A 19,642-nucleotide genomic window follows, 5' to 3' on the forward strand; every position below is an offset into this window, starting at 1 on the left:
TCGGTCGTGCTATTTGTATAACTTCTGGAGAGATAGAGAGAGAGAGAGAGAGAGAGAGCGGTTTTTGTTCGTGAGTGTGCGTTAACCACACCCTCGGGACATAAAAGTCAGAAAGTAAAAACTGGACGTTTTCTTTTCGAGACGCGAACCACTACGACGATTAAAGCATGGAATTTTCATTAAAGTTATTGAAGTCGAGAAAGATTAAAGTAGAAAAAACATTGTCACACAATGAGAATACAAGTTTTATCAAAACTGAATCGAAAGTAATTTTCGCTTTACATTTACAAAATTTCTGACGAAAATGAATCGGTCATTTTTATCGCTTTGACAGTTCTAGCGTTAACGTCGTGACTAAACACGTCTGCGATACTGTTACAAGGTTCGCCGTAGAATTCTCATTGAATTGCCGAATATTAGTTCCAAACGTCTCCGATTCCGGAGCCACGAGGTCGCTGTGCTTTCGAAATGAAATTGAGTCGGACTGAAATTGAGTGAGGACGACGAGAAGGGTCAGGACGACGTGAGGGAAGGAAAAGAAAAACAAACGATTTCGCGTGAAAAATCGCCGAGCAATTTGGCCGCCGAAAGCGATAAGGTCGGAAAGAAGAGAAGAAGGTCTTCTTTCTTCTTTGGTTTATTCGTCGGCCGCGGCACGTCGGTGGCGGCAATCTTCGATCGACGCGATGCGAACTTCATCGCAAACGCTGGAATAAAGATAACGCGTCGAGATAAACGGCAGCAAGCACCGAGTGATACGTCCGGGACGATTGACGGAGCGGGAGGCTGTGTTCTCTATTCGAGTTTCAGAGAAAGGGAACGGGATATTCGTTCGTATTTATTGGCATACATTTGTTCCCCGGCTGAAGAGCCGAGGCTTGGCAACTACGAACTTACCGAACAAGTCTTATCGCCAATAATCCATGCGCGGTTAACCGGAGTCGGCGATATCTGAGATGAAAATCTTGTTAGGAACTCGAACGTAGAAGGCAGACGTCCGGAGGATATCCACAGGATAACGACTGGCGCGCACGTGTGGGTGGTGGTACGTAGGGGAGGGAGAATGGTACGTGAGTAGGAGCGAAATAGCTGGAACGACGCGATGCGACAGAGAGAAGGTAGTGCACGTCGGAGAAAGAGACTGAGAGAGAGAGAGAGAGAGAGAGAGAGAGTGGGCGGCTACATAAAGACAGGAGCTCTGGCGCGTGCCAGGTGCTTCGTTGCATACAATGCATCTCTGTTAGGCACCGGGGGACTCCGGCCAGCCGGAAGTCGAAATACAAGCGTGTACACAGGCGGCTCTTATTAAAGAGGAAGAAAGGAGCGCGTCTGCAGAATGCGAGATCTCGTTCGTGCCCAACTGGAAAATACTCGGCAGGCTACGTTAATGCGATCTAACGACTGATGCTGGTGGGCGGTACGTGCTGTTCGACCCCCGAGACTATCGTCGGTGCCGTTCTCTGACCGAGAACCGAGAATTAAACTCTTAACGCTCATACTTATTAATCAGATTTTTCTCTCCGACGCTGGAACATCAGAGAGTAGAGAAGTGGTGCAACTTGTAGGTAAAACCGAAACTGTTGGCGAGTTAATGGTCGATTGGCGTTTCGAGCAAAGAGCAGAGCAAAGCAGATTTTTACGTGTTTGTGCATGGGAAATTGCAAAGAGAATAGCACAGCTCGCGGACAATAAACGTACAAACGTGCAAAATATTTGGAGTACAGCGCTGTGAATAATTATCGATTCAAAGCAATTTCTGCAAAATTATTTGAATAAAGGGGGAGAAAGGGAGATGGAGAATATGCGCGTAATTTGCGAGAGGGTTTGCGAATTATGGAATGAAATTGATGACGAGCATAATGGCGTTTCGAGTAAAATTTCCACGGCGATAAATAGACGGCGGTAGTTTTTACGCGTTTGTAAGAAATTTTAAAGCGAAACGTTTGCATAGTGTGGAAAAAACGTGCTCTGTAAGATTTGATTAGGGTTGCGGCGAATAATTTTAACGCTTCAAGCAACTGTTCATTCACGGTTTGTAGCTTTTCGTTCAAAAATTTACAACGGTGCGTTTTTTTTTTTTCTTGGAATTTTGTGTATATATATATATATATATATAAACGAAACGCTGGTATACTTCTTGCATGCTAACATCTTACAAACGACGAATCAGCACGCGAGACCCAGAGACACGAATTCGCGCAGTCTGGTAATGAATCGAGATAGACTACGATCGAGGTAAATTGAAAATAACAGAGATCACGACACGAAAAACGTTCGCGGTATCGACTTTGAGAAAACGAGAGGAAGATCGCTCGACTCGAACGGACAGAAGGCGCATTGAGATGTCCTATTAAGGACGACTACCTCGTCCCAACTACGTTTCATAAATCACCGACTCGTTTTCGTAAATCAAACGTTCGTCCAACTGGAGTAAGGATGCGCCACCCTCTGCCTCGTCCCTCGGAAAGGTGTTCGTGTCGATGTCGGCTGGCGAGAAAGACGTCGGAGGGAAAGGAATCGTTGGAAAGTCGCGTGCCGTCAGACCTTTGAATAGCCAACCCCACCGTGCGCACGCCCTCCCCCTTGCACACGCCGCTCATCCCCATCGGCGCAGAGTGGAAGGCCAATCCATAAATATCCTAATGGGCTTAAACTGTCGCTTTTACCCTCGACAACGGGGGTCAGCGCTGAATGAACCCAACCATCGCGTCTCTATCTTCCTCGCCATCTACCTTCGTCTCTCCGACGTCCCTCGGTCCAGCCCCTGTCTCTTCTGCCCTGTCCGACAAATTTCCTGCGCCCCGAAAACGACGTGAAAAACCATATTTACCGGCGAGAGGCATTCAGCCTCGTCGTGCACCTTGAAATCGCGGTCCATTCATCCCCCGGTATTTTCGGCGAAGAAGCGGGATGACCGCTGGTGGACCAGCGTTCTATGAATTCGAGCTGAGCCAGAGCGCGGTCAACGAACGCCGCGTGTCGCGGTCGCGTCGTTTTTCAATGATTAAACGCGAGTAACGTAAATATAACGTTGGCGACGCGGTACAGCTATCGTCGTTTAGTTACCTCCGACGGGACGAAGCTTTTTTGAACGAGAGAAAGAGTAACGATCGGAAAGTTCGCAGACACCTGCCCGTTGGAATTATTAATGGACGCTTCGCTGTTCGAAGAGAAGTGTTGTTGGACGTCTGCCTATCTCGTCACCCGATGTTCGCGGCCCCTCAAAAATTCACGTAGTTTTCATTTTGTTTCTTTCTCTTTTTTCTTTTCGTCGTCGGACGATATCGTTTACGATAGTCCCGCGACAAACTTCCATCCTTCCCTTGCTTCTCGACTTTCTTACGTAAGAACAGGCAGAGACGCAACGGTGTTGGTTCAGGATGTGAGCCAGCCTCGGTATCTCGTTCCGAGGACACTTTTTTTTCTTTCTCTCCCCCGAGGACGCGAGTTTTCCAGAGGAGACAACGCTCCCTTCCCCATTGTTCCGCGCGTGGGCTCATTTACAAAGTTACATTTATGCCGGCGTAACTTTATCCGCCGGGGCGAATCGGCTGCAAGCTCGTTGAATTTTATTAAAAGAAGAAAGAGAAGAGCAAGGGGAAAGAGAGAGAGAGAGTAGCTATACCGGCGCGATAACAAATGTAAGACGCTTATGCTCGGGAGTAATCCCGAAAAATTGTTGGCGAGAATAGAGATGACGATGGCTGACAACGCGAACTATTCTGGATCGAATCCGGATATCCGTCGAATCTTTCTCGCACAGGTCTAATTATGAAGTTTCGATGGACGCTGTTCGAAAATTCTATCTCCGTCGAGCCGAAAATCGGGTCAGTTCGAAATAATCACTCACTCAGGGTTGATAGATAAGCTCGCCACGTTAAAATCCATAGAATCTTCTGTCTGGAGGGGGAGGATTGGGGTGGTTCACCGAGCCGAGAATAATTTAACGTGGCCCGACGAATGGCCATTGATTTACGAAGCATCAAACTTCCACGAAAGTTAGCCGCGTATCGAGACCGTCCACCCTCTCTCTTCTCGTCCCTTCCGGTTTGTTCTTAGGCTGCAGTTAGCGGATTCGATTTAACTTCTCCTGTGGGCGAACGACATGGTGCTCGACTGGCGGCAAGCTCACCGGGTGAACCTGCACAGGGATCAAAACCAAAAGGGAAGAGGAAACGGGAGAGAGAAAGAGAGAGAGAGAGAGAGAGAGAGAGAGGCGGGAGCGCCCAGTAAGAGCAATTTGCCAATATCGAAAGTGTTTGTCGATAATCTGTTGGCAAGCTGTTCTTGCCAGTTGCTAGAAAAAAGCTTGTTTCTTCCTTTACTTTCTTACTCTTGTCTCGGTAGTCGATCGTACAGTTCCTCCTAAGTAGCACTTTATCGACTGGACGACGTACCTATCTTGCAACTTCTTTGCAGATTCTTTTGGTATATACAGGGGGGGGGGGGTACGTGTATATCCGGATAATTGTACCTCTCGCGACTGTAATTTCCGTAATAGGCGGCAAAGCAATAAAGGTACCGAGAGGCCCCGGGAATCACCGTGATTTCGGAAATGTCCAGGATACGCTGCGTCCTCTCTTCCCCTCTCTCTGCACCGTGCAATTAGCAACTACGTACCACGGCGGCCCGGTGGTGACTGCGGGAAAGCCACGCGACGTGATCGATCGGAAAGAAAAACAGAAAAAAATTCGCATTTCAATATTAAATTACAGTACACCGGAGATCGTAACTCGCCGTCTCCTCGGATACGTTTAAGAGAACACATTGTAGATCCACTTAGCGTCCGGATAGTTTCAATCCCTTCTCGTGTAATCACCGGCGACCCTCCGGTGTATTTACGTTGGCAGGATTTTTCAATTTTTCCGTAATGCCTGGCTGGTTGAATTGGTTCACTTTGCCGTTTCGTTGGAAACCGCCTTCTTTTCCTCTTCCTTTCTTCTCTCCTTCCTCTTAACGTTATCGGCGTCGACGGTTTCAGGGGTTATTTGTCGATCTTGACACCAGTTTGTCGAGCAAACTGCGCGGCACATTCTCGATCAGCCGGCGACCGATCGAGAGAGAGAGAGAGAGAGAGAGAGAGTTCACAATCTTGATTTCTCACGGTGACCAATTGATTCTCGTTCGACGGGAGGCTTTATCTGGCGCGTCGAATCGCTGCGCGCTCCCCCAAACAGGAACCGGTTGTGCTTTTACATTCGGCGAAATTGTTTTGATATTTAGGAAGTACTTTTCTACACGGTGTGTTTCCAATTCCGTTCAATACCGAGGATTGCTTTTATTACCTTCCGCTCCAAATTTTTCTGTAATAACGCCTATTTTTCTACGTCGTTGCCCCGAAACCTCCCTCCGCGTAGGCACGCCAGCCAATTGAATCTCGGGGAAAAATTTCACCGGTTCGCCGATAAATATTTGCTTTACTCCCGCTCCGGGGCGTCTCGTCATTCCGGTTCGATAAAGATATTACCGATGCATACGCGACGCTCTCTTACTTTCGTTTCCACCGTGAATAGAAGGCTCTCACGAAGCGGTTTCGCCAACCAGGAACAAAACGACCACCCTACACACGCGTACGTGTATCTGGGGATATTCGAAGCGAAAATATGTTTGAAAATATTTTCAAGATACGTCGTACCTTCGAGACGCTTCTTCCTGCGTCTGCGAAATAATAATAATAATTCATTCCCCGATACTCTCAACAAATTCTTTCCCTCTGTCTTTGAAATTGACGGCGCGGCGACAAAGTCTCCGGTGGGACAAAGGGGCGGATCGATTAATCGAATCGGAGGATTGTCGCGCGAGAATCGCCAGGTGAATCGTCCGAGCAACAAAATGCCTCGGGTACGGGCTGTGCGCGCTAGATAGTCGACGATGTAACACCATATCGGATAGTGTGTCTCATTCCGCATTTTCCTCCCACTTCTTGCACCGGCGATCGATCGTTTGCCGATCGTTAAACGAATGCCGCGCGTTCCAACGATCTAACTTCCCCCTCCCACTCTTCCGAACACGTAACTGCGTGTCGACATCAAACACATTTTAGACCCCATTCCACCAGTGCTCGGGTACACCCTGGTAATCATCGGATAACCATGTGTGACGAACGAAACAAAAAAAAAAAAAAAAATGAAAAAGAACCGGAAGGATCGATTCGCGTCATCGTTGCAAAAATCTGGGCATTTCGTTTCGGGGATACACCGGTAATTGTCGTTGGAAAAATCCGCGTTTCCTCCTCTTTTTCTTCCATCGATCGAAACTCTGGAAAGACCGAGGAACCGGCTCCGCGAATTTCGAGTAGAAAATGTGAAAGACATATTATTTTCTTTGACATTGAAAAAAAGAATTGAAAATGTATAATAATTACGACACAGGGATATGGGGTATGTCGGAATTTCAAAGGAATCAACGACATTTTGTTCACAAAGGGGACATTTCATTTATAATACCATCGTTTTGTATGCACAGATACGTTTAAACTGTAATTAATTATATTAAAAAATAAAAGTTACAATGTATGGCCGCGATACAATTACGACATAGGGATATGGGGTATGTTAGGATTTCAAAAGAAATTAAACGACGTTTTGTCGTAGCAGGCCATCGTTTTATACACGCGTAATTAATTATATTAAAACATGAAAATTATAATCATAATATTTTTGTTTAAAAAAAAAAAAAAAAAAAAAAAATGTACAGGGACGGTTTGCTTCATTTAAACGGCAAAGGATGCTCCACAATTTTTACCGATGGATGCTCCGAAAGTATCAATACTCGCAAAGTAAAATATTTGTACCTTTAAATGAATCCGATCGAGAATAGAACAAACTTGGGTGGGCTTCGCGAGTTGCTCCAAGTTCTAGGATGAAAAAACTGTAGCCGGATGAGAAACTAGAAGAACAGAATTGATTCGTAAAGAACGCAGCAGGATTTGATCGTTTGAGCGAGAATAAAACGTTTCAATGCGAATTCCATCGGCATAGGACAGGTATAATGAGGGACGGTCGTGTCACCGATACATTATCACGACGAACGCGCCGTAAATATTCGGCCGCGGAACGAGGCTGCGCCGATTAATCAGCGGAATTTCGAACGCCGCGGTTATTTAACGTCCGGGCACGGGCGGGACACAGGCCGAAACGGCTGGACTGTTTCTATTTATTATTTAAGCAGAGCGGAGAGCGATTCGATCGTCCCATCGTATGGCGAAACGTTCGGAAAATGGGGGAGTTGCTGATGGTGCGAGCGGAAAAAGAAGAAACAACAGGACGCGTCGCGCACGGCGTGTTCCGTGTAAATGGCAGAAGCGTCGAGGTGAACGAAATGAAAACGTTAATTATGACGCGGCACGCTTAAGTGTCGCTATTTAGCTCGGAATTAATCTGTCACGGGGGACGGAGTGTGAAAAACTACCCGTTTAAGAGGCCGACTCTGTTGGCGGGTCGTTTGATTGGCAGCTCTCGAGGAGAGTTCGCTCTTGAGCGTCGTCGTCGGTGCTCCCCCTCTTTCTCTCTCTCTTTCGTTTTTAAAAACCTCTCTGGGACAACTGGCGCAGCTTCGTACGGAAGCGCGGCGCGATGAGGAGCGAGAGACGGGGGCGGTAAGAAGGAACGGCAGGGAAACGAAGGAAGACTTTATTTTCGGTGGCCCGATGACGCTGAAAGGCGCGAGCCGTCGGAGGAAGAGGAGGAACGACCCGTCGAACACGGCGAGCGTAAAAGAGCACGTCTCGGACCGGCCGGCTTCGAGGGGAACGAGGGGACGCGAAGAAAGCGAAATGTCCTCGAGACTCGGGATAATGGCTCCGAACGCGTCCGTCCGTGATTCGTAACAGTTTAACGTTTTATAGGGAGCAACCTGATTGCACGCCGTTGCAGCCGGTGTTGATTTTAATAAGTGCTTCGTCATTACCGCTCCGAAACGTATTTCGATTGTTCGGCCTGTCTTCCCAAGAGCTGGTAAATAGTGGAGCGCTGATATTAATTTCGCGTCCTGATCTGAGATATTGTTCGTAGCGAATTGGCCTCGTTCGTCCTCTTTCGGGCAAGAAAGATGAACGGATTCTTCGTCCGAAACGTGGCGATCTGACCGACACGAGTCTGTGCAAAGATTCGTAACAGTTTGAAAATGTTGTTACCGGCCGATTTCGCTCCTGTCAACGGGAATTCTCGCCGACACTAATTACGTAATGGCAATGGCAATAACACGACGTCTCCTCGTGTACATTCACGCGCGTTAAAAATCAAAGTGTCGTGCATCGTAGTCGTCGTCGTGGTTGTCGTCGTAAGAACACGGAGCACGTTTGAAATCACATTTCGCCGGTGTAGCAAAGGAAAAACAAAGGCTCGTCAGAGAGAAAACGAAATAAAAACGATACTGCCACTACTACTAACGAGAGAGAGCCTGATGTGCATTTCATGGCTGGGAACGAGATTTTCTCGGGACATAAATAAGCATAAAGGGAAAAAAAAAAAAAAAAAAACGGAAAGAGGAGGAAGAGGGGGAGAAAAAAGTGCGGAAAAAAAAGGGAAAGGATAAAAAGTAACAACGTCGTCCACTAGATTGTACTTATAAATGTCTGAACGAAGGACAATCTAACGTCGCGGCCGTAGGATCGAGCGAGACGGAGAAAGGCGTTTATTGTGCGCTGAACCATGTCGCCTTAGCGCACCGAGCAAAGTGAAACCTCCGCAAAAAGCGTAAACAAAAAATAAACGTGACGAGGGTCAGTAGAACCTCCGTGTACGTCAACACCGCGTGAAAATACGACGTAAAACGAAGAATGGAATTTGTAACGCGAGGCGTGCTGCAACAAGCGCGTAAAGACGCTTCGGGAATATTTCGCGAGTAACGTACCGTTAATGACGCCATCTTTAATGCGCGAACATTTGACGCGTCCCCGGATTGACACGCGCGTGTGCCCGCGCTTCGATTAGAATTTTCGCGACAACTGTCAAGTGAAAAAACGCGAGAAAGTCGAAGCCGCGATTCGTTGCAGAGTCGTCGCGGTTTCCCGGTTGAAACGTGTCGTCAAACTTGGGCGAGCAACCGGCAATTTTACGCCGCTCGATTACGGATTCGAAGTCACGCGGGTGCATAACCTAAAAAAGAGGGCGGTCGCGCGCGCGGCGTAACAAAGAGAACATTTATGTTTTGGAGTACTTACTTAGGATCGGCGACGGATGAAGTTGAATAAAAGAGAGAGAGTGAGTGAGTGAGTGAGTGAGTGAGTGAGTGAGTGAGTGACAAGGTGCAATCGGAGTGGCGGAGAGATGGCGAGAGAGGGAGAGGCGTCGGTGATGGTTGTGTGCGCAGCGAGGAAGGAAAAAGGAGACGTGAGAGAGAAGAGGGAGAAGGATGACGCGTGCGGTTCCTCGGTTGTTAGATCGTCGTTACACAGGTTCTTAAAGGTCCCGTGGTCTGGCGTCTGGCTGTGTGCAGTAGTAGTAGTAGTAGTAGTAATAGTGGTAGTAGTAGTAGTAGTAGTAGTAGCAGCAGCAGCAGCAGCTACAGTAGTAGTAGTGGTAGTGTAGTAGTGGAGTGTGTAGGGAGAGCGCGCGCGAGACGGGGTTCTCGGTGTCGCCGCTTCGGTCGGTGCGCGCGCAGAGCCTCGACCGGCGTCCGCCAGGAGTCGCTGGCGCTGTGGCCGGCCTCGGGCTGCGCGAGCGGGCCGTTCAGTCTAATTTGAACCGTCGCGCGCGCCCGACGCGGGGCCACCGACAATCCCTTCTCCGCCTCGACGTGACACGAGGCTCCTCGTGCATGCCGCGTGCAACACACGCGCCGATCCCCCGCACGATATTAACCGCACGCGTGCCTGCCATCCAGCGCACAACCGACCGAAGAAGAAGCGTCGTTGCCATCGGTAGAGAATCGCTGTCCAAGTTGTCGTACCCGTTGCGTTGCACCACGATCGTCGTCGTCGTTGGTCGCTCCTCCTCGCGGATCCCACGACCACGACGCTCACCGTTGCTCACTCCGTTCACACGTCTCTGCGTCGGGAATTCGTTCGCTCGCGAAGACGTTGCAGTTCGTTCCCGTTTCAACGTTACTCGTTACTCGTTACACTCGGTCGGACTCGTTCCCGTGCGCGATCCCGATCGTGATCGTGATCGTAATCGTGGTCGTGATCGTGGTCGCGATCGCTCTGCCGTCGACGACGTCGTTAGTGCCGCGGCCACCGTGAAACATCGACGCGAGTTTGGACGTAGGGAGGAGGAGGAGGAGGTGGTGGCGAAGGAATCGTGCGGTAAAACTGAGCAGTGAAGTGCGTCGCGCGAGGGCTAGACATCGACGGTCCGACACTACCAATCGCGCGAGAGCCTCGTGAGTATATTTAAATAGTGTGTCTCTGTGGCTGGTCAGAGGAAGCCGACAGTTTCTTGGTCTTCTTCGTCGTCGTCGTCGTCGTCGTCGTCGTCGTCGTCGTTTCATCGTCGTCGTCGTCGTCGTCGTCTTCTTCTTCTTCTTCTTCTTCTTCTTCTTCTTCTTCCTCTTCTTCTTCTTCTTCTCCTTCTCTAATTCTTCTTATTCTACCGCTCCTTCCTACGTCGTGTGTCATCATCCTTGGCTTTTCCTCGTTCGGAGTGCAACGTGATACGACGAGAGACTGTGAGCCACGACAGCTCGGCGGTGGCGCGAAATTCCTTATCAACTTTCGACGATTTATTTCGAGATACGGAAACAGCGTCGTCGATTCGTCGGCCGGGACAGTGCTTCCCCCCTAAGAAGACGAAACTCGAGCATCGTACGAACAATATTCCGGATCAGGTTGGATTGGATCGGTTCGACGACGACGTAGACCGTAGAGAACCTAGACCTCCATCGTGTTCGAGGATACGCGAATTTGCAAATAGGTTTGAAATCCAAGAAAGAGAAACTCGCGGAGGTTATCTGTCATTATTTCGAATGTAGGAGTACCATTGTAACGCGTACAGACGAAAGACGAAGGAACTGGATATTAAAAAGGGAGCGAAGAGGCCTCTGGCGACGAGTAATCCGCGAACAGGATGTTATTCTCGACCGATCGACAGGATGATCGCGATGCGGTTTAGAGGGAGCAGAATCGCGGCAGCCGGCGGTCGTGATCGTTCGCGATAATCGCGAGACAGACGCAGTACGATTTTGTCGTACCGCGGTGTTTGCTGTCGCATCCATCCGGAGGCATCAAGGATGAAGAGGACGGTACTGGTACTACGCTGGACGAAGAGCAGACAGCCGAGAATCTGTCCGATGGAAGTGTCGATGTTACGCTGTTGCCGATGGTACAATACTTCGTGAACACCTTGATTTCCAATTCTTTGACGACAGTCGACGAAGGTAGTATCGAGAAGGAAAGGAGATTGGAGTGGAACGAACGCCAAACGGATGAGGCTTCGTTGAAGATTTATCGCGAGCGAGAGACGGGGGGAGAGATCGTGCGATATCGATAGAGAGAGAGAGAGGGAGCGGGATTTTTCGCAGGTGAAATCACGCAGGGCAGAAGGGAAGAGAGGAAGAGCGCGTTAGATAAAGAGACAGAGACAAATAGAGGGAGAGATAGAGAGAGTGGTGGTGTGTGGTGCGTTCGGGGTGACCGAGGTGTCGACCTCACCCCCGATCAAACCAGCAAGCAGGTCGGATGATGTGGGCGTCTCTGTTTTTGGCCGGGATCTTAAGCGGCTGGTGGGGCGCACTGGCGCTCGCTGCGGCACCCCCCGCCAATTGGAACACCCTCGAGGAGACGTCGACGAGGACCACCAGCGATCATCCGCCATCGATGAGCATCGCCGCCGTTGAAAAGCCCCTCGATTACCGTTTACCAAGTTGGAACTTCGTTACGCGAACTATCGGTAGTAGACGCGAGCACCGAACAGCCGACCAGAGTCTCGCTCAGCCGACGCGAGATTACAAATTACCGGTTGACAACGACGACCTTCCCCTTGAAGCGTCGCGGCTTAACCAACGATCGGAGCAACTTCAACAGCAGCGGCAGGAGAGAAGAGGATCTGCCTCCAACTTGCAACTTGTCGCCGAGAATGACAAACAACGGGTCGCCGAGTCAAATTCGTGGACGTACCAGCAGTACGGTGACGAGGGTACATCGTCGCCGTTCGAACAACCGTCCAATAGTTATCGAACCGTCGCTTCGTCGACGTTCCCGGTGGGGAATCCTGGCTCGCAGGATGCCTCGAACAGGTACACGGAGGAGTTTGACGACTCGATACGCGACGTGTTCGTATCGACGTCGAAGCGGATCGGTGGTGGCTATCGTCGTCGTAGACTCGAGGACAAACCGGCGAACGTTCGTCATCCAAAGATGGAGGAGACAGGATTGACCCGGCCACCGCGTCACTCGTCGACGCAAACGCCGATTCTCTACTCGTTCGGGACCACCCAGTCGTCGATGGAGAGGCCGCGCGTCGTCCGATCGACGAAGCAACGACCAAAGAATCGCACGAAAGCCGACTCGCCGAGGGAGCAGCGACGAAGATGCCGGAACAAGGGTTGCCGCGGACAGAATTGGTGTCCGGACGTGGACGTCGGTAACAGGGCGTATCTGGCGCCAACGGTGTTCGAGGGGAAGGCCAGGAGCATGTCGTCCGTGAGGAAACCGGGCTCGAACTACGCGGTGACGTTCGAGGTGAAGCAAGTATACAAGAGCCAGCCTGGTTTCCAACCGTTGCAGAAGAACGACAGCGTTCGGCTGCACTTTCGCGACAAGTTGGCACCGGGCAAGTCCACCGTTTGCGGCTACGACACCGATGCAACAGGGAAGCAACAGCAACAACAACAACAACAACAACAACAGCAGCAGCAGCACCAGCAACAACGCGATAATCAGAGTGGTGTGGTGCGAGCCAATATTAAGAGGGGTAAAGTGTATCTAGTGTTTGTGAATCGCGTGGGACCCAGAAACTTCACGATCCTCGGTGAGCCGGTGATACGAAGCAAGAAGAACGAACAGGCGGTGCAGGCTGTCACTCGACCGGATTACGGTGAGTACGATTCATCTCTCTGGCCCATTAATCTGAGAGCTTCGAACCTCTCCACCGGGAAGGAGAGGTGCCTTGTATCGGCGACGATCGGGAGTTATTGCAGCTGCGTGCTTTTGACTCGCGACCCCTCCGCCAGTCAATCTCTATTCTCTATTCTGCGTCTCGCGACTCCGGCGTTACCATCGCGCGAGAAAAACGGGATTCTATCGAAAACGCGTTACACGCCAGTCTGAATTCCGGCGAGAAGATCTTTCATCGAATCGATAGCTATCTCTCGTGTCTAGGATTTTTTTTTTTTTTTAATCTCTTTTTAAATATCATATCCGATGCTTGCGGATGGCGGAGCCGCACCGCGATGTTTCTCCGACACGCTCGGATTATATACGATGGAAAAAGGGCGGTTTTGCCGGCCGTTAGAAACCTAATCCGGCACACACGCGATTCCAGCCGCGGTACGGAACGGTGTGTTTCGGCTTCGGCAAAAAGTCATTCCGGACAAGTTAGAACCGTGAACAATAAATTGTAACCAAGCTTTGACGCTGTTACTTATCGTATCTGCGCGACTCGTTTCTGGCTGGCTTCGAGTACGCCCACGTACGAGGAGAAGAGGTGCTTTCCTCGAGGCGCGTAATCGAGACGCGAACACGCGTATATTTAAACCGCCACGTAAGTTGGATCGCCTTCAAGTCGGCGTGCGTGCGTGAGTGCGTGCGTGCGTGCGTGCGTGCGTGCGTGCGTGAGTGCGCGATGTTCGCGAGCGCCCGAGCCTACAACTACTACTCGTCGGCACTTCGAAACGTTTGGCCTATCGACGACAACTCACCACGACGACGACGACCGCGATCCGACCGTTTCCACCGGAACTCCACTCGCTAGAGGCAGCGTAACGAGCCACGAGTTTTGAAGATGGTCCAATTTGCTCGCGGTTCAACGTTCCCGTACTTCCCTGCACGTTCCCACCGCGACAATTCCCGGCCAAAGACTCGTTCGCGCCGCAGCCCGACGACTACCGGCGGCACCGACACCTTACGCGTTTTGATTTATCGCGACATCGTCCGAGATATCGAAAGAACCTCGTCACGGAACATCTGCGAGACTTCTTCACGGGAGCTGACACGTCCCGTTTCCACACGTGTGACCTTCCTTCTCGACCTGGTCTAACGTTGTCTTGCCTGAAACTTTGAAGCATATGGAGATTTCAAAATTCGAAATTTGTACTTTGTTCGTAACAGTGTTATTTTTCTTTCCTTTTTTTTTTTTTTTTTTTTTTTTTTTTTTTTTTTTTTTTTTTTTACAATAGAAAGTTTCGCGGACGAAGCGTTCTCTAATTTCTCGTGTCATAGTTACAACGTTCGTCTCCGAAATGAAACGTACAAAAGGACAGTGTACCGTACTTATTCAGAGTTTCCAAGAACTAGCAGCGTCTCGTTTCTTCGGAAGATTCGAAGCAACACGCTCCGAATTTTTCATCGTGAGTGTACGAGCTTCGCCTTAATATTCATCGCTAGACCGCGTATGTTCATGCAAATTGAAATTTTGATGAACGCAACGCTCTCTAAAATATCGCGGCAGATGCTTTACTTTGAATATTTCATCTGTTCCTCGTACGTTGTGTGCATATCGCGGTGCATGCACCTTTGCGTCCGTATCGTGGATGCATAAAAATTCGATAGAAGGATCCTTAATCCACGCGGCCGGCGATATCGAAATTGTCGCTGGTCGGTCGAATTAATCGCGACGTGGAATTCCGTGCGTTGCGAAAGACAAGTTATCGATACCCGAACGTAATCGCGCAGATAACAGGGAATTGTCGCCGCCCGAGCGAGATTGTCTGCGTTCCGAGATTCTCTCAACCGGAAATGGATTTTTAATCTCTTAATTTTAATTTTTATCGTCGTCCAGCGGAGAAAGCGCGAAAACAGCCCCCTTTGCCCGTGCAACAGAGAAACGCGCTGTTGAAAACGTTGGGACGTTGACGGAAAGATGATCGATGGAACCTGATATCTAACACGCGTTAAACGAGAACGAACTAACGGCGCGAAATTGATGAAATCGGAACAGCGAGCCGACGCGTGGCTCTGTTCGGGTGGAGGTGGTCTATTCGGGACACGTTCAGTTTCGGGATTCTGTTTTATTCATAAAGCGGGTCGCTTTGCAAATATCTCGTATATACTTCGTTTCTTTTTTTTTTTTCTTTTTTTTCCTGTTTTGAACCGGAGGCTTACCTTGTCGGTACGTGTACGACGCGAAGGTGCACGATCCCGCGCAAAGGGAGCAAAGTTCTTTGATACTTGTTCGAGAGCGAGCCGGGATCCAGCCTCGTTAGCCGCCGTTTTCGTCGTCCACTTTCCTCGTCTCTCGTTTACCCAGTTGGAAACTGTTGCGCTCGTTGCGCCCGGCAGCCCATCTCTTCCAACTCTCCTCTCACCTGTGCGTGTTACACACATCCGCCTTGACGCGTATCGAAAGTTTTCGCGACTTATCCCATTATCAAAGCCTCGCGGAGTCTATCTTGTCTCGCGAAGAGCCGAGAGCCCGGAGCTCTGTCTCGTTCGCAGAGACCGAGGAGAGAGAGAGAGAGAGAGTCTCTGCTTAAACCGATTTATCATGTACGGCTGAACGTTGAGGACTAAATTGGATTCCCGGCAGCTTCGAATCTTGATAATCTCGTCGAATCTTTGTCACCGATCGTTAAAAGAAGACAAAAAAAAAAAAAAATAAGTCTCACCGTCGCGTAAACCTGCGAGCTCGAGCTCTCCCTCTCGAAGAAATTCAATCTTCAGAACCTATTGATCCCCGTTTGATAGCGATTGTTGATAATTTATTCGACGTTTACTCGTTTTTTACTTCACGCTAACGGGGTGGAAAAGAATTGTTCGTTCTAAAAGGACCAAGAATTGTTTGTTCGATCCAATTCGCGCAATCTGATCCTACTTTTTAATATCGCCAGAGCAGAGAATTCCAAAGATTTCCAAGCTCGATATCGTGGGATTTTACAATCTCCCTGGAAAGTTTCAAGAGGTCACGCGAGGGACAATCTTCAGAGAATTTTCATATTTCCGCATTGGACTACTGCGTGGAAATGTTAACATCCTGGCTTCCCGAACACCCTGGTTCGCGCTGGTCTCTCCCATCTTTTCACAGATTTTTTTCGGAGAACTTATCGACTTACCGCCTCTCGATCCGTCGAACCCGTGGCTGCGTCGTCAGATATTACGAACGAGAAGATGAGAGAGAAGCGCGTGGCAGTGGCGAGGGTTGTTGCGCCGAGGTCGGGCGTGAAAAGAGGCGCAAACGCGTCTGGTGTCCGGCGACGGTTCGTTGATCCGCGATCCGCAAAAGCGGGTCCCGCCACCGCGGCCCTTCTCCCGGTTTGCCGGTGACTAAGCCAGACGGGGCGAAGGGGGTCGGGGAGGGGGGAGGGAGGGGGGACGGGTAAGGGGGACTCGGGACGTCAATTATAAGGCCTTAATCGGAAACCCGTCCTTACTTCTGTTGGCTTACACTCGGCCGGGTGGTGGTACCCGGCCGAGTGAGACAGCGCCCGAAGAAAAACGGAATATCGAGAGCATAGTCGTGTCGCGCGCGTCCCCGCGGGCTCCCTCGGATACATACACCCGGCCAACTGTTATCGTATCCCGACGGTTGTTCTCGACGTTTTGGCCAACGCGTTTTCTTCGACGAGCAACACCAACTCACGCGCGTCTCTCTCTCTCTCTCTCTCTCTCTCTCTCTCTCTCTCTCTCTCTTATTTAGCTGATTCCACAGGACTCTCTTGGGGGTACAGGTTGCACGGAATCCGCCGGCTACTACTTGCTACTTGCTCGAAATCCGCTCGAGAGCTGCTGACGAATTTGCGTGCCGAAACCACGATGCGAACGCAACATCTTCCTCTAAACACGAGGTGGCGATCGTGAGAAAGAGCAGCGAGTTTCTTGGATTTATTGTAAACCGTTATTCTTCGGATGACAACGAGTTTCTCTCGATTTATTGTAAAATGTTCTATTCTTCTATGTGAAGGACAGATTCTCTCGATTTTCATCCAGAATCGTTGTCGATGGCAGAAATTCTTCCAATCAAATATATATGCATCTGTCAGTAATACGCGTTAATTCTTCGATTCTCGGGATCCAATAAATATTGAATCAGGATAAAGTAGCCAATCATTCAAACGTCTAAAACATCTCAAGCCCGCGAAATTACTCTGACAAAGTTATAAATTTCGACCACTTTGGCAAGTCTAGCGTTAATAAACATCAGCTTTTTCTCTGGGCCGTATATCTACGTTCAAAACGAAGCACTTCTCTTTTCTATCTTTGTACACTTGTATTTTTTTTTTCTTCTTTTTTTTTCTCTGCGTACTTGTACATGCTTCGTGTAGTAATCGGCGGCCGTGAAAAGAAGCGAATCCTTTGAAAGGGTCAAGATCGTCGGTTAAATGACCGCTGGCGCGATTAGTACACTCGCGGGCGTAATCTCGAGGGCGATAAGCACCTCGGGGCATTTAAAAGCCATATCTAATAGTTTACGGGAAAACGTTTAGTCATGCGCCGCGTAGTGTCGCACGGTCTATCGTTATCTTGATGTATCATAACACTGCTATTTATTGGCTTCGGTTAAACAACTCCGCATCTGTGTATATTAATGCTGCGATCGAGACTGGCTAATTTTGGGAGTAACTTTCACCCGGAGGGGTCGGGGCCGAGTTCTATCAAGAATTTACGGAACGTGACTACGCGCGTACAGAAAGGAACGAGAAAAACGCTGGAACGTTACATATAAAAACGAACGCGAAAGTGTACTATAACGTGCACTTTTCGCTGAAAATAACGTGACACGGTAACGTCACCGATTATCAACGCTGAGAGTTGCATCGCGCTCGCAACAGCGTTATCGATTGTCACAGCGTTGGAACTAAAATTTCGGACGCTCGGCTTCCCGACAGGGATCGATAGTGCAATGTTGAACGGAATTGTAGATTCTTGAAGAAACTAAACGAAAGCGTAAAATATCTTCAATGTAATTCAAGCAATACGATAACTTGGCGTACACAGTAACTAGAAACACAGAGCATAAAGCGAGTAGAATTTTCGAAAAAATATTACACATTTTCAATAGATAAAACGCGTGACAGTCGGTGTGTTGGTTAATAATCGAGAGTTAGTGTTGGCGAATTGGCGAGACCGATAAACGCGATAACGTTTAGAGAGCGAGCGGTAGGTCGGCACAACGAGAGCCGATGATTTTTCGGAAGCGGTCTCGCCGGTGCTGGATTAAGAGCTCGCGTTCGCAGAAATTTCCACGTGCTATTCTTAGATCGTGCACCGTGCATGCAGCGATTGCGCATTATGGTGTAACTACGAGTTGAGCGCCGCGATATCTGGTTCGTTGGTTGGTCTGGTTTGGTCGTTGCTGCGGCATACACGCGATATTGCATTATCGCGCGAGAGACTAGAATCTTCAGCAAGTGAGCGAAGCAACAGCGGGATGATTCCTCTAAAAGAGACGAACGATGTTCAAGCGGGGTTGCGTTCAAGTTACTTTGCGCGTGAAACGCATCGTTTGGCATCGTCTGCTACCGATGGCAGATCAAATCGAGAGCGCTGATACAAATTTTGATCGACAGACCAACGACAGATAGCTCTTGGAGGCTATAAAGTCTTCTCATACGATTTTACTTAAAATGCGTGGTCATTTTTTGCAAATAATAAAGTGAATAGTATAAAAAGTAATGACTGGAAATTAACTGCAAAAACAATAGTAAAATTAATGAAGTGAAACGAGCGACCGAGCCGAGATCAGAGCGAATCAGAAAATTTACACGCAAAAAAGGTGTAACGTCTTCAAGACGATGGATTTAACGAGTTTAAGGACGTAAGAAGAACAGAGATATAAAACCATCGTCGAACGTTCGCTTGATAGAGAGTAGTTTTCGCTACGGACGGAAATCTTCAGCCAGAGTGCTCCAATTTTCCCACAATTTCGCTGGGAAACGAAGAGGCAGTCGCGTGGCTGATGGATTTTCATTTGAAGATTTTTTTTATCATTGATACTTGGACGTGTTTATAAAACCTATCTTGACATTTCGCCAATACTGCAACGAGACACGAGTGTCGTACTTACGTTAGTAAAATTTCGGATCACTCTGAAGATATATAAAATATTTCTCGTACGTTCAGCGAAAGATCGATAAGCATGTGACGAGTGTTAAAAATGATTCCATTGAGCGTCGAAGCTTATCATCGATACGTGTAACGAATCGCGACTATTTCAAAGTCATACGCAGCTGTTTCAAGCTGTGTGTCACACTCGTAACTTTCCTCGTAACATTTTCGAAACTTTCGTCAAACAAAAAAAAAAAAACAAGAAAAAAAAAACGTTAGCGTTATTGAAGCATTTTAAATCTTTCTTACGATACAGATCTCGCGACAAATGTACGATTGTACGCAAATTGCCACCGAAGTGTTCAAGTCAGATCGTGCTCGGTTGCAAATTCCGATCAAATTGAAATCGGCCGATGATCGAAATCTGCATGCGCGCGATTGCACGACGTTGCCCCTGAGCAGCGAGGGACGGCCAATAAGACGCGAAAAAGAACGTCGGGCCGGAGGCTGCACTTTCCGATTGTCGCCTGCGTGGCAACGAATTACTATAGAAATTAATTGACG

The 19,642-nt window shown here is 48.9% G+C and overlaps 1 protein-coding gene across 1 annotated transcript in view; it reads left to right on the top strand.

Moving 5' to 3' along the window:
• Window positions 1–8,169: 8,169 nt before the first annotated feature.
• Window positions 8,170–19,642, top strand: part of LOC122528211 — a 360,579-nt gene continuing 349,106 nt past the window's right edge. The window contains exon 1 of the mRNA XM_043653107.1: window positions 8,170–12,974. Coding sequence (XP_043509042.1) covers window positions 11,618–12,974 — 1,357 coding nt within the window. The 5' untranslated portion in view covers window positions 8,170–11,617. The remainder of the gene's footprint in view (window positions 12,975–19,642) is intronic.

This window comes from Frieseomelitta varia, unplaced genomic scaffold (genome assembly GCF_011392965.1).
Source record: "Frieseomelitta varia isolate USP_RPSP 00005682 unplaced genomic scaffold, Fvar_1.2 scaffold_247, whole genome shotgun sequence".
Taxonomy (NCBI): Eukaryota; Metazoa; Arthropoda; class Insecta; order Hymenoptera; family Apidae; genus Frieseomelitta; species Frieseomelitta varia.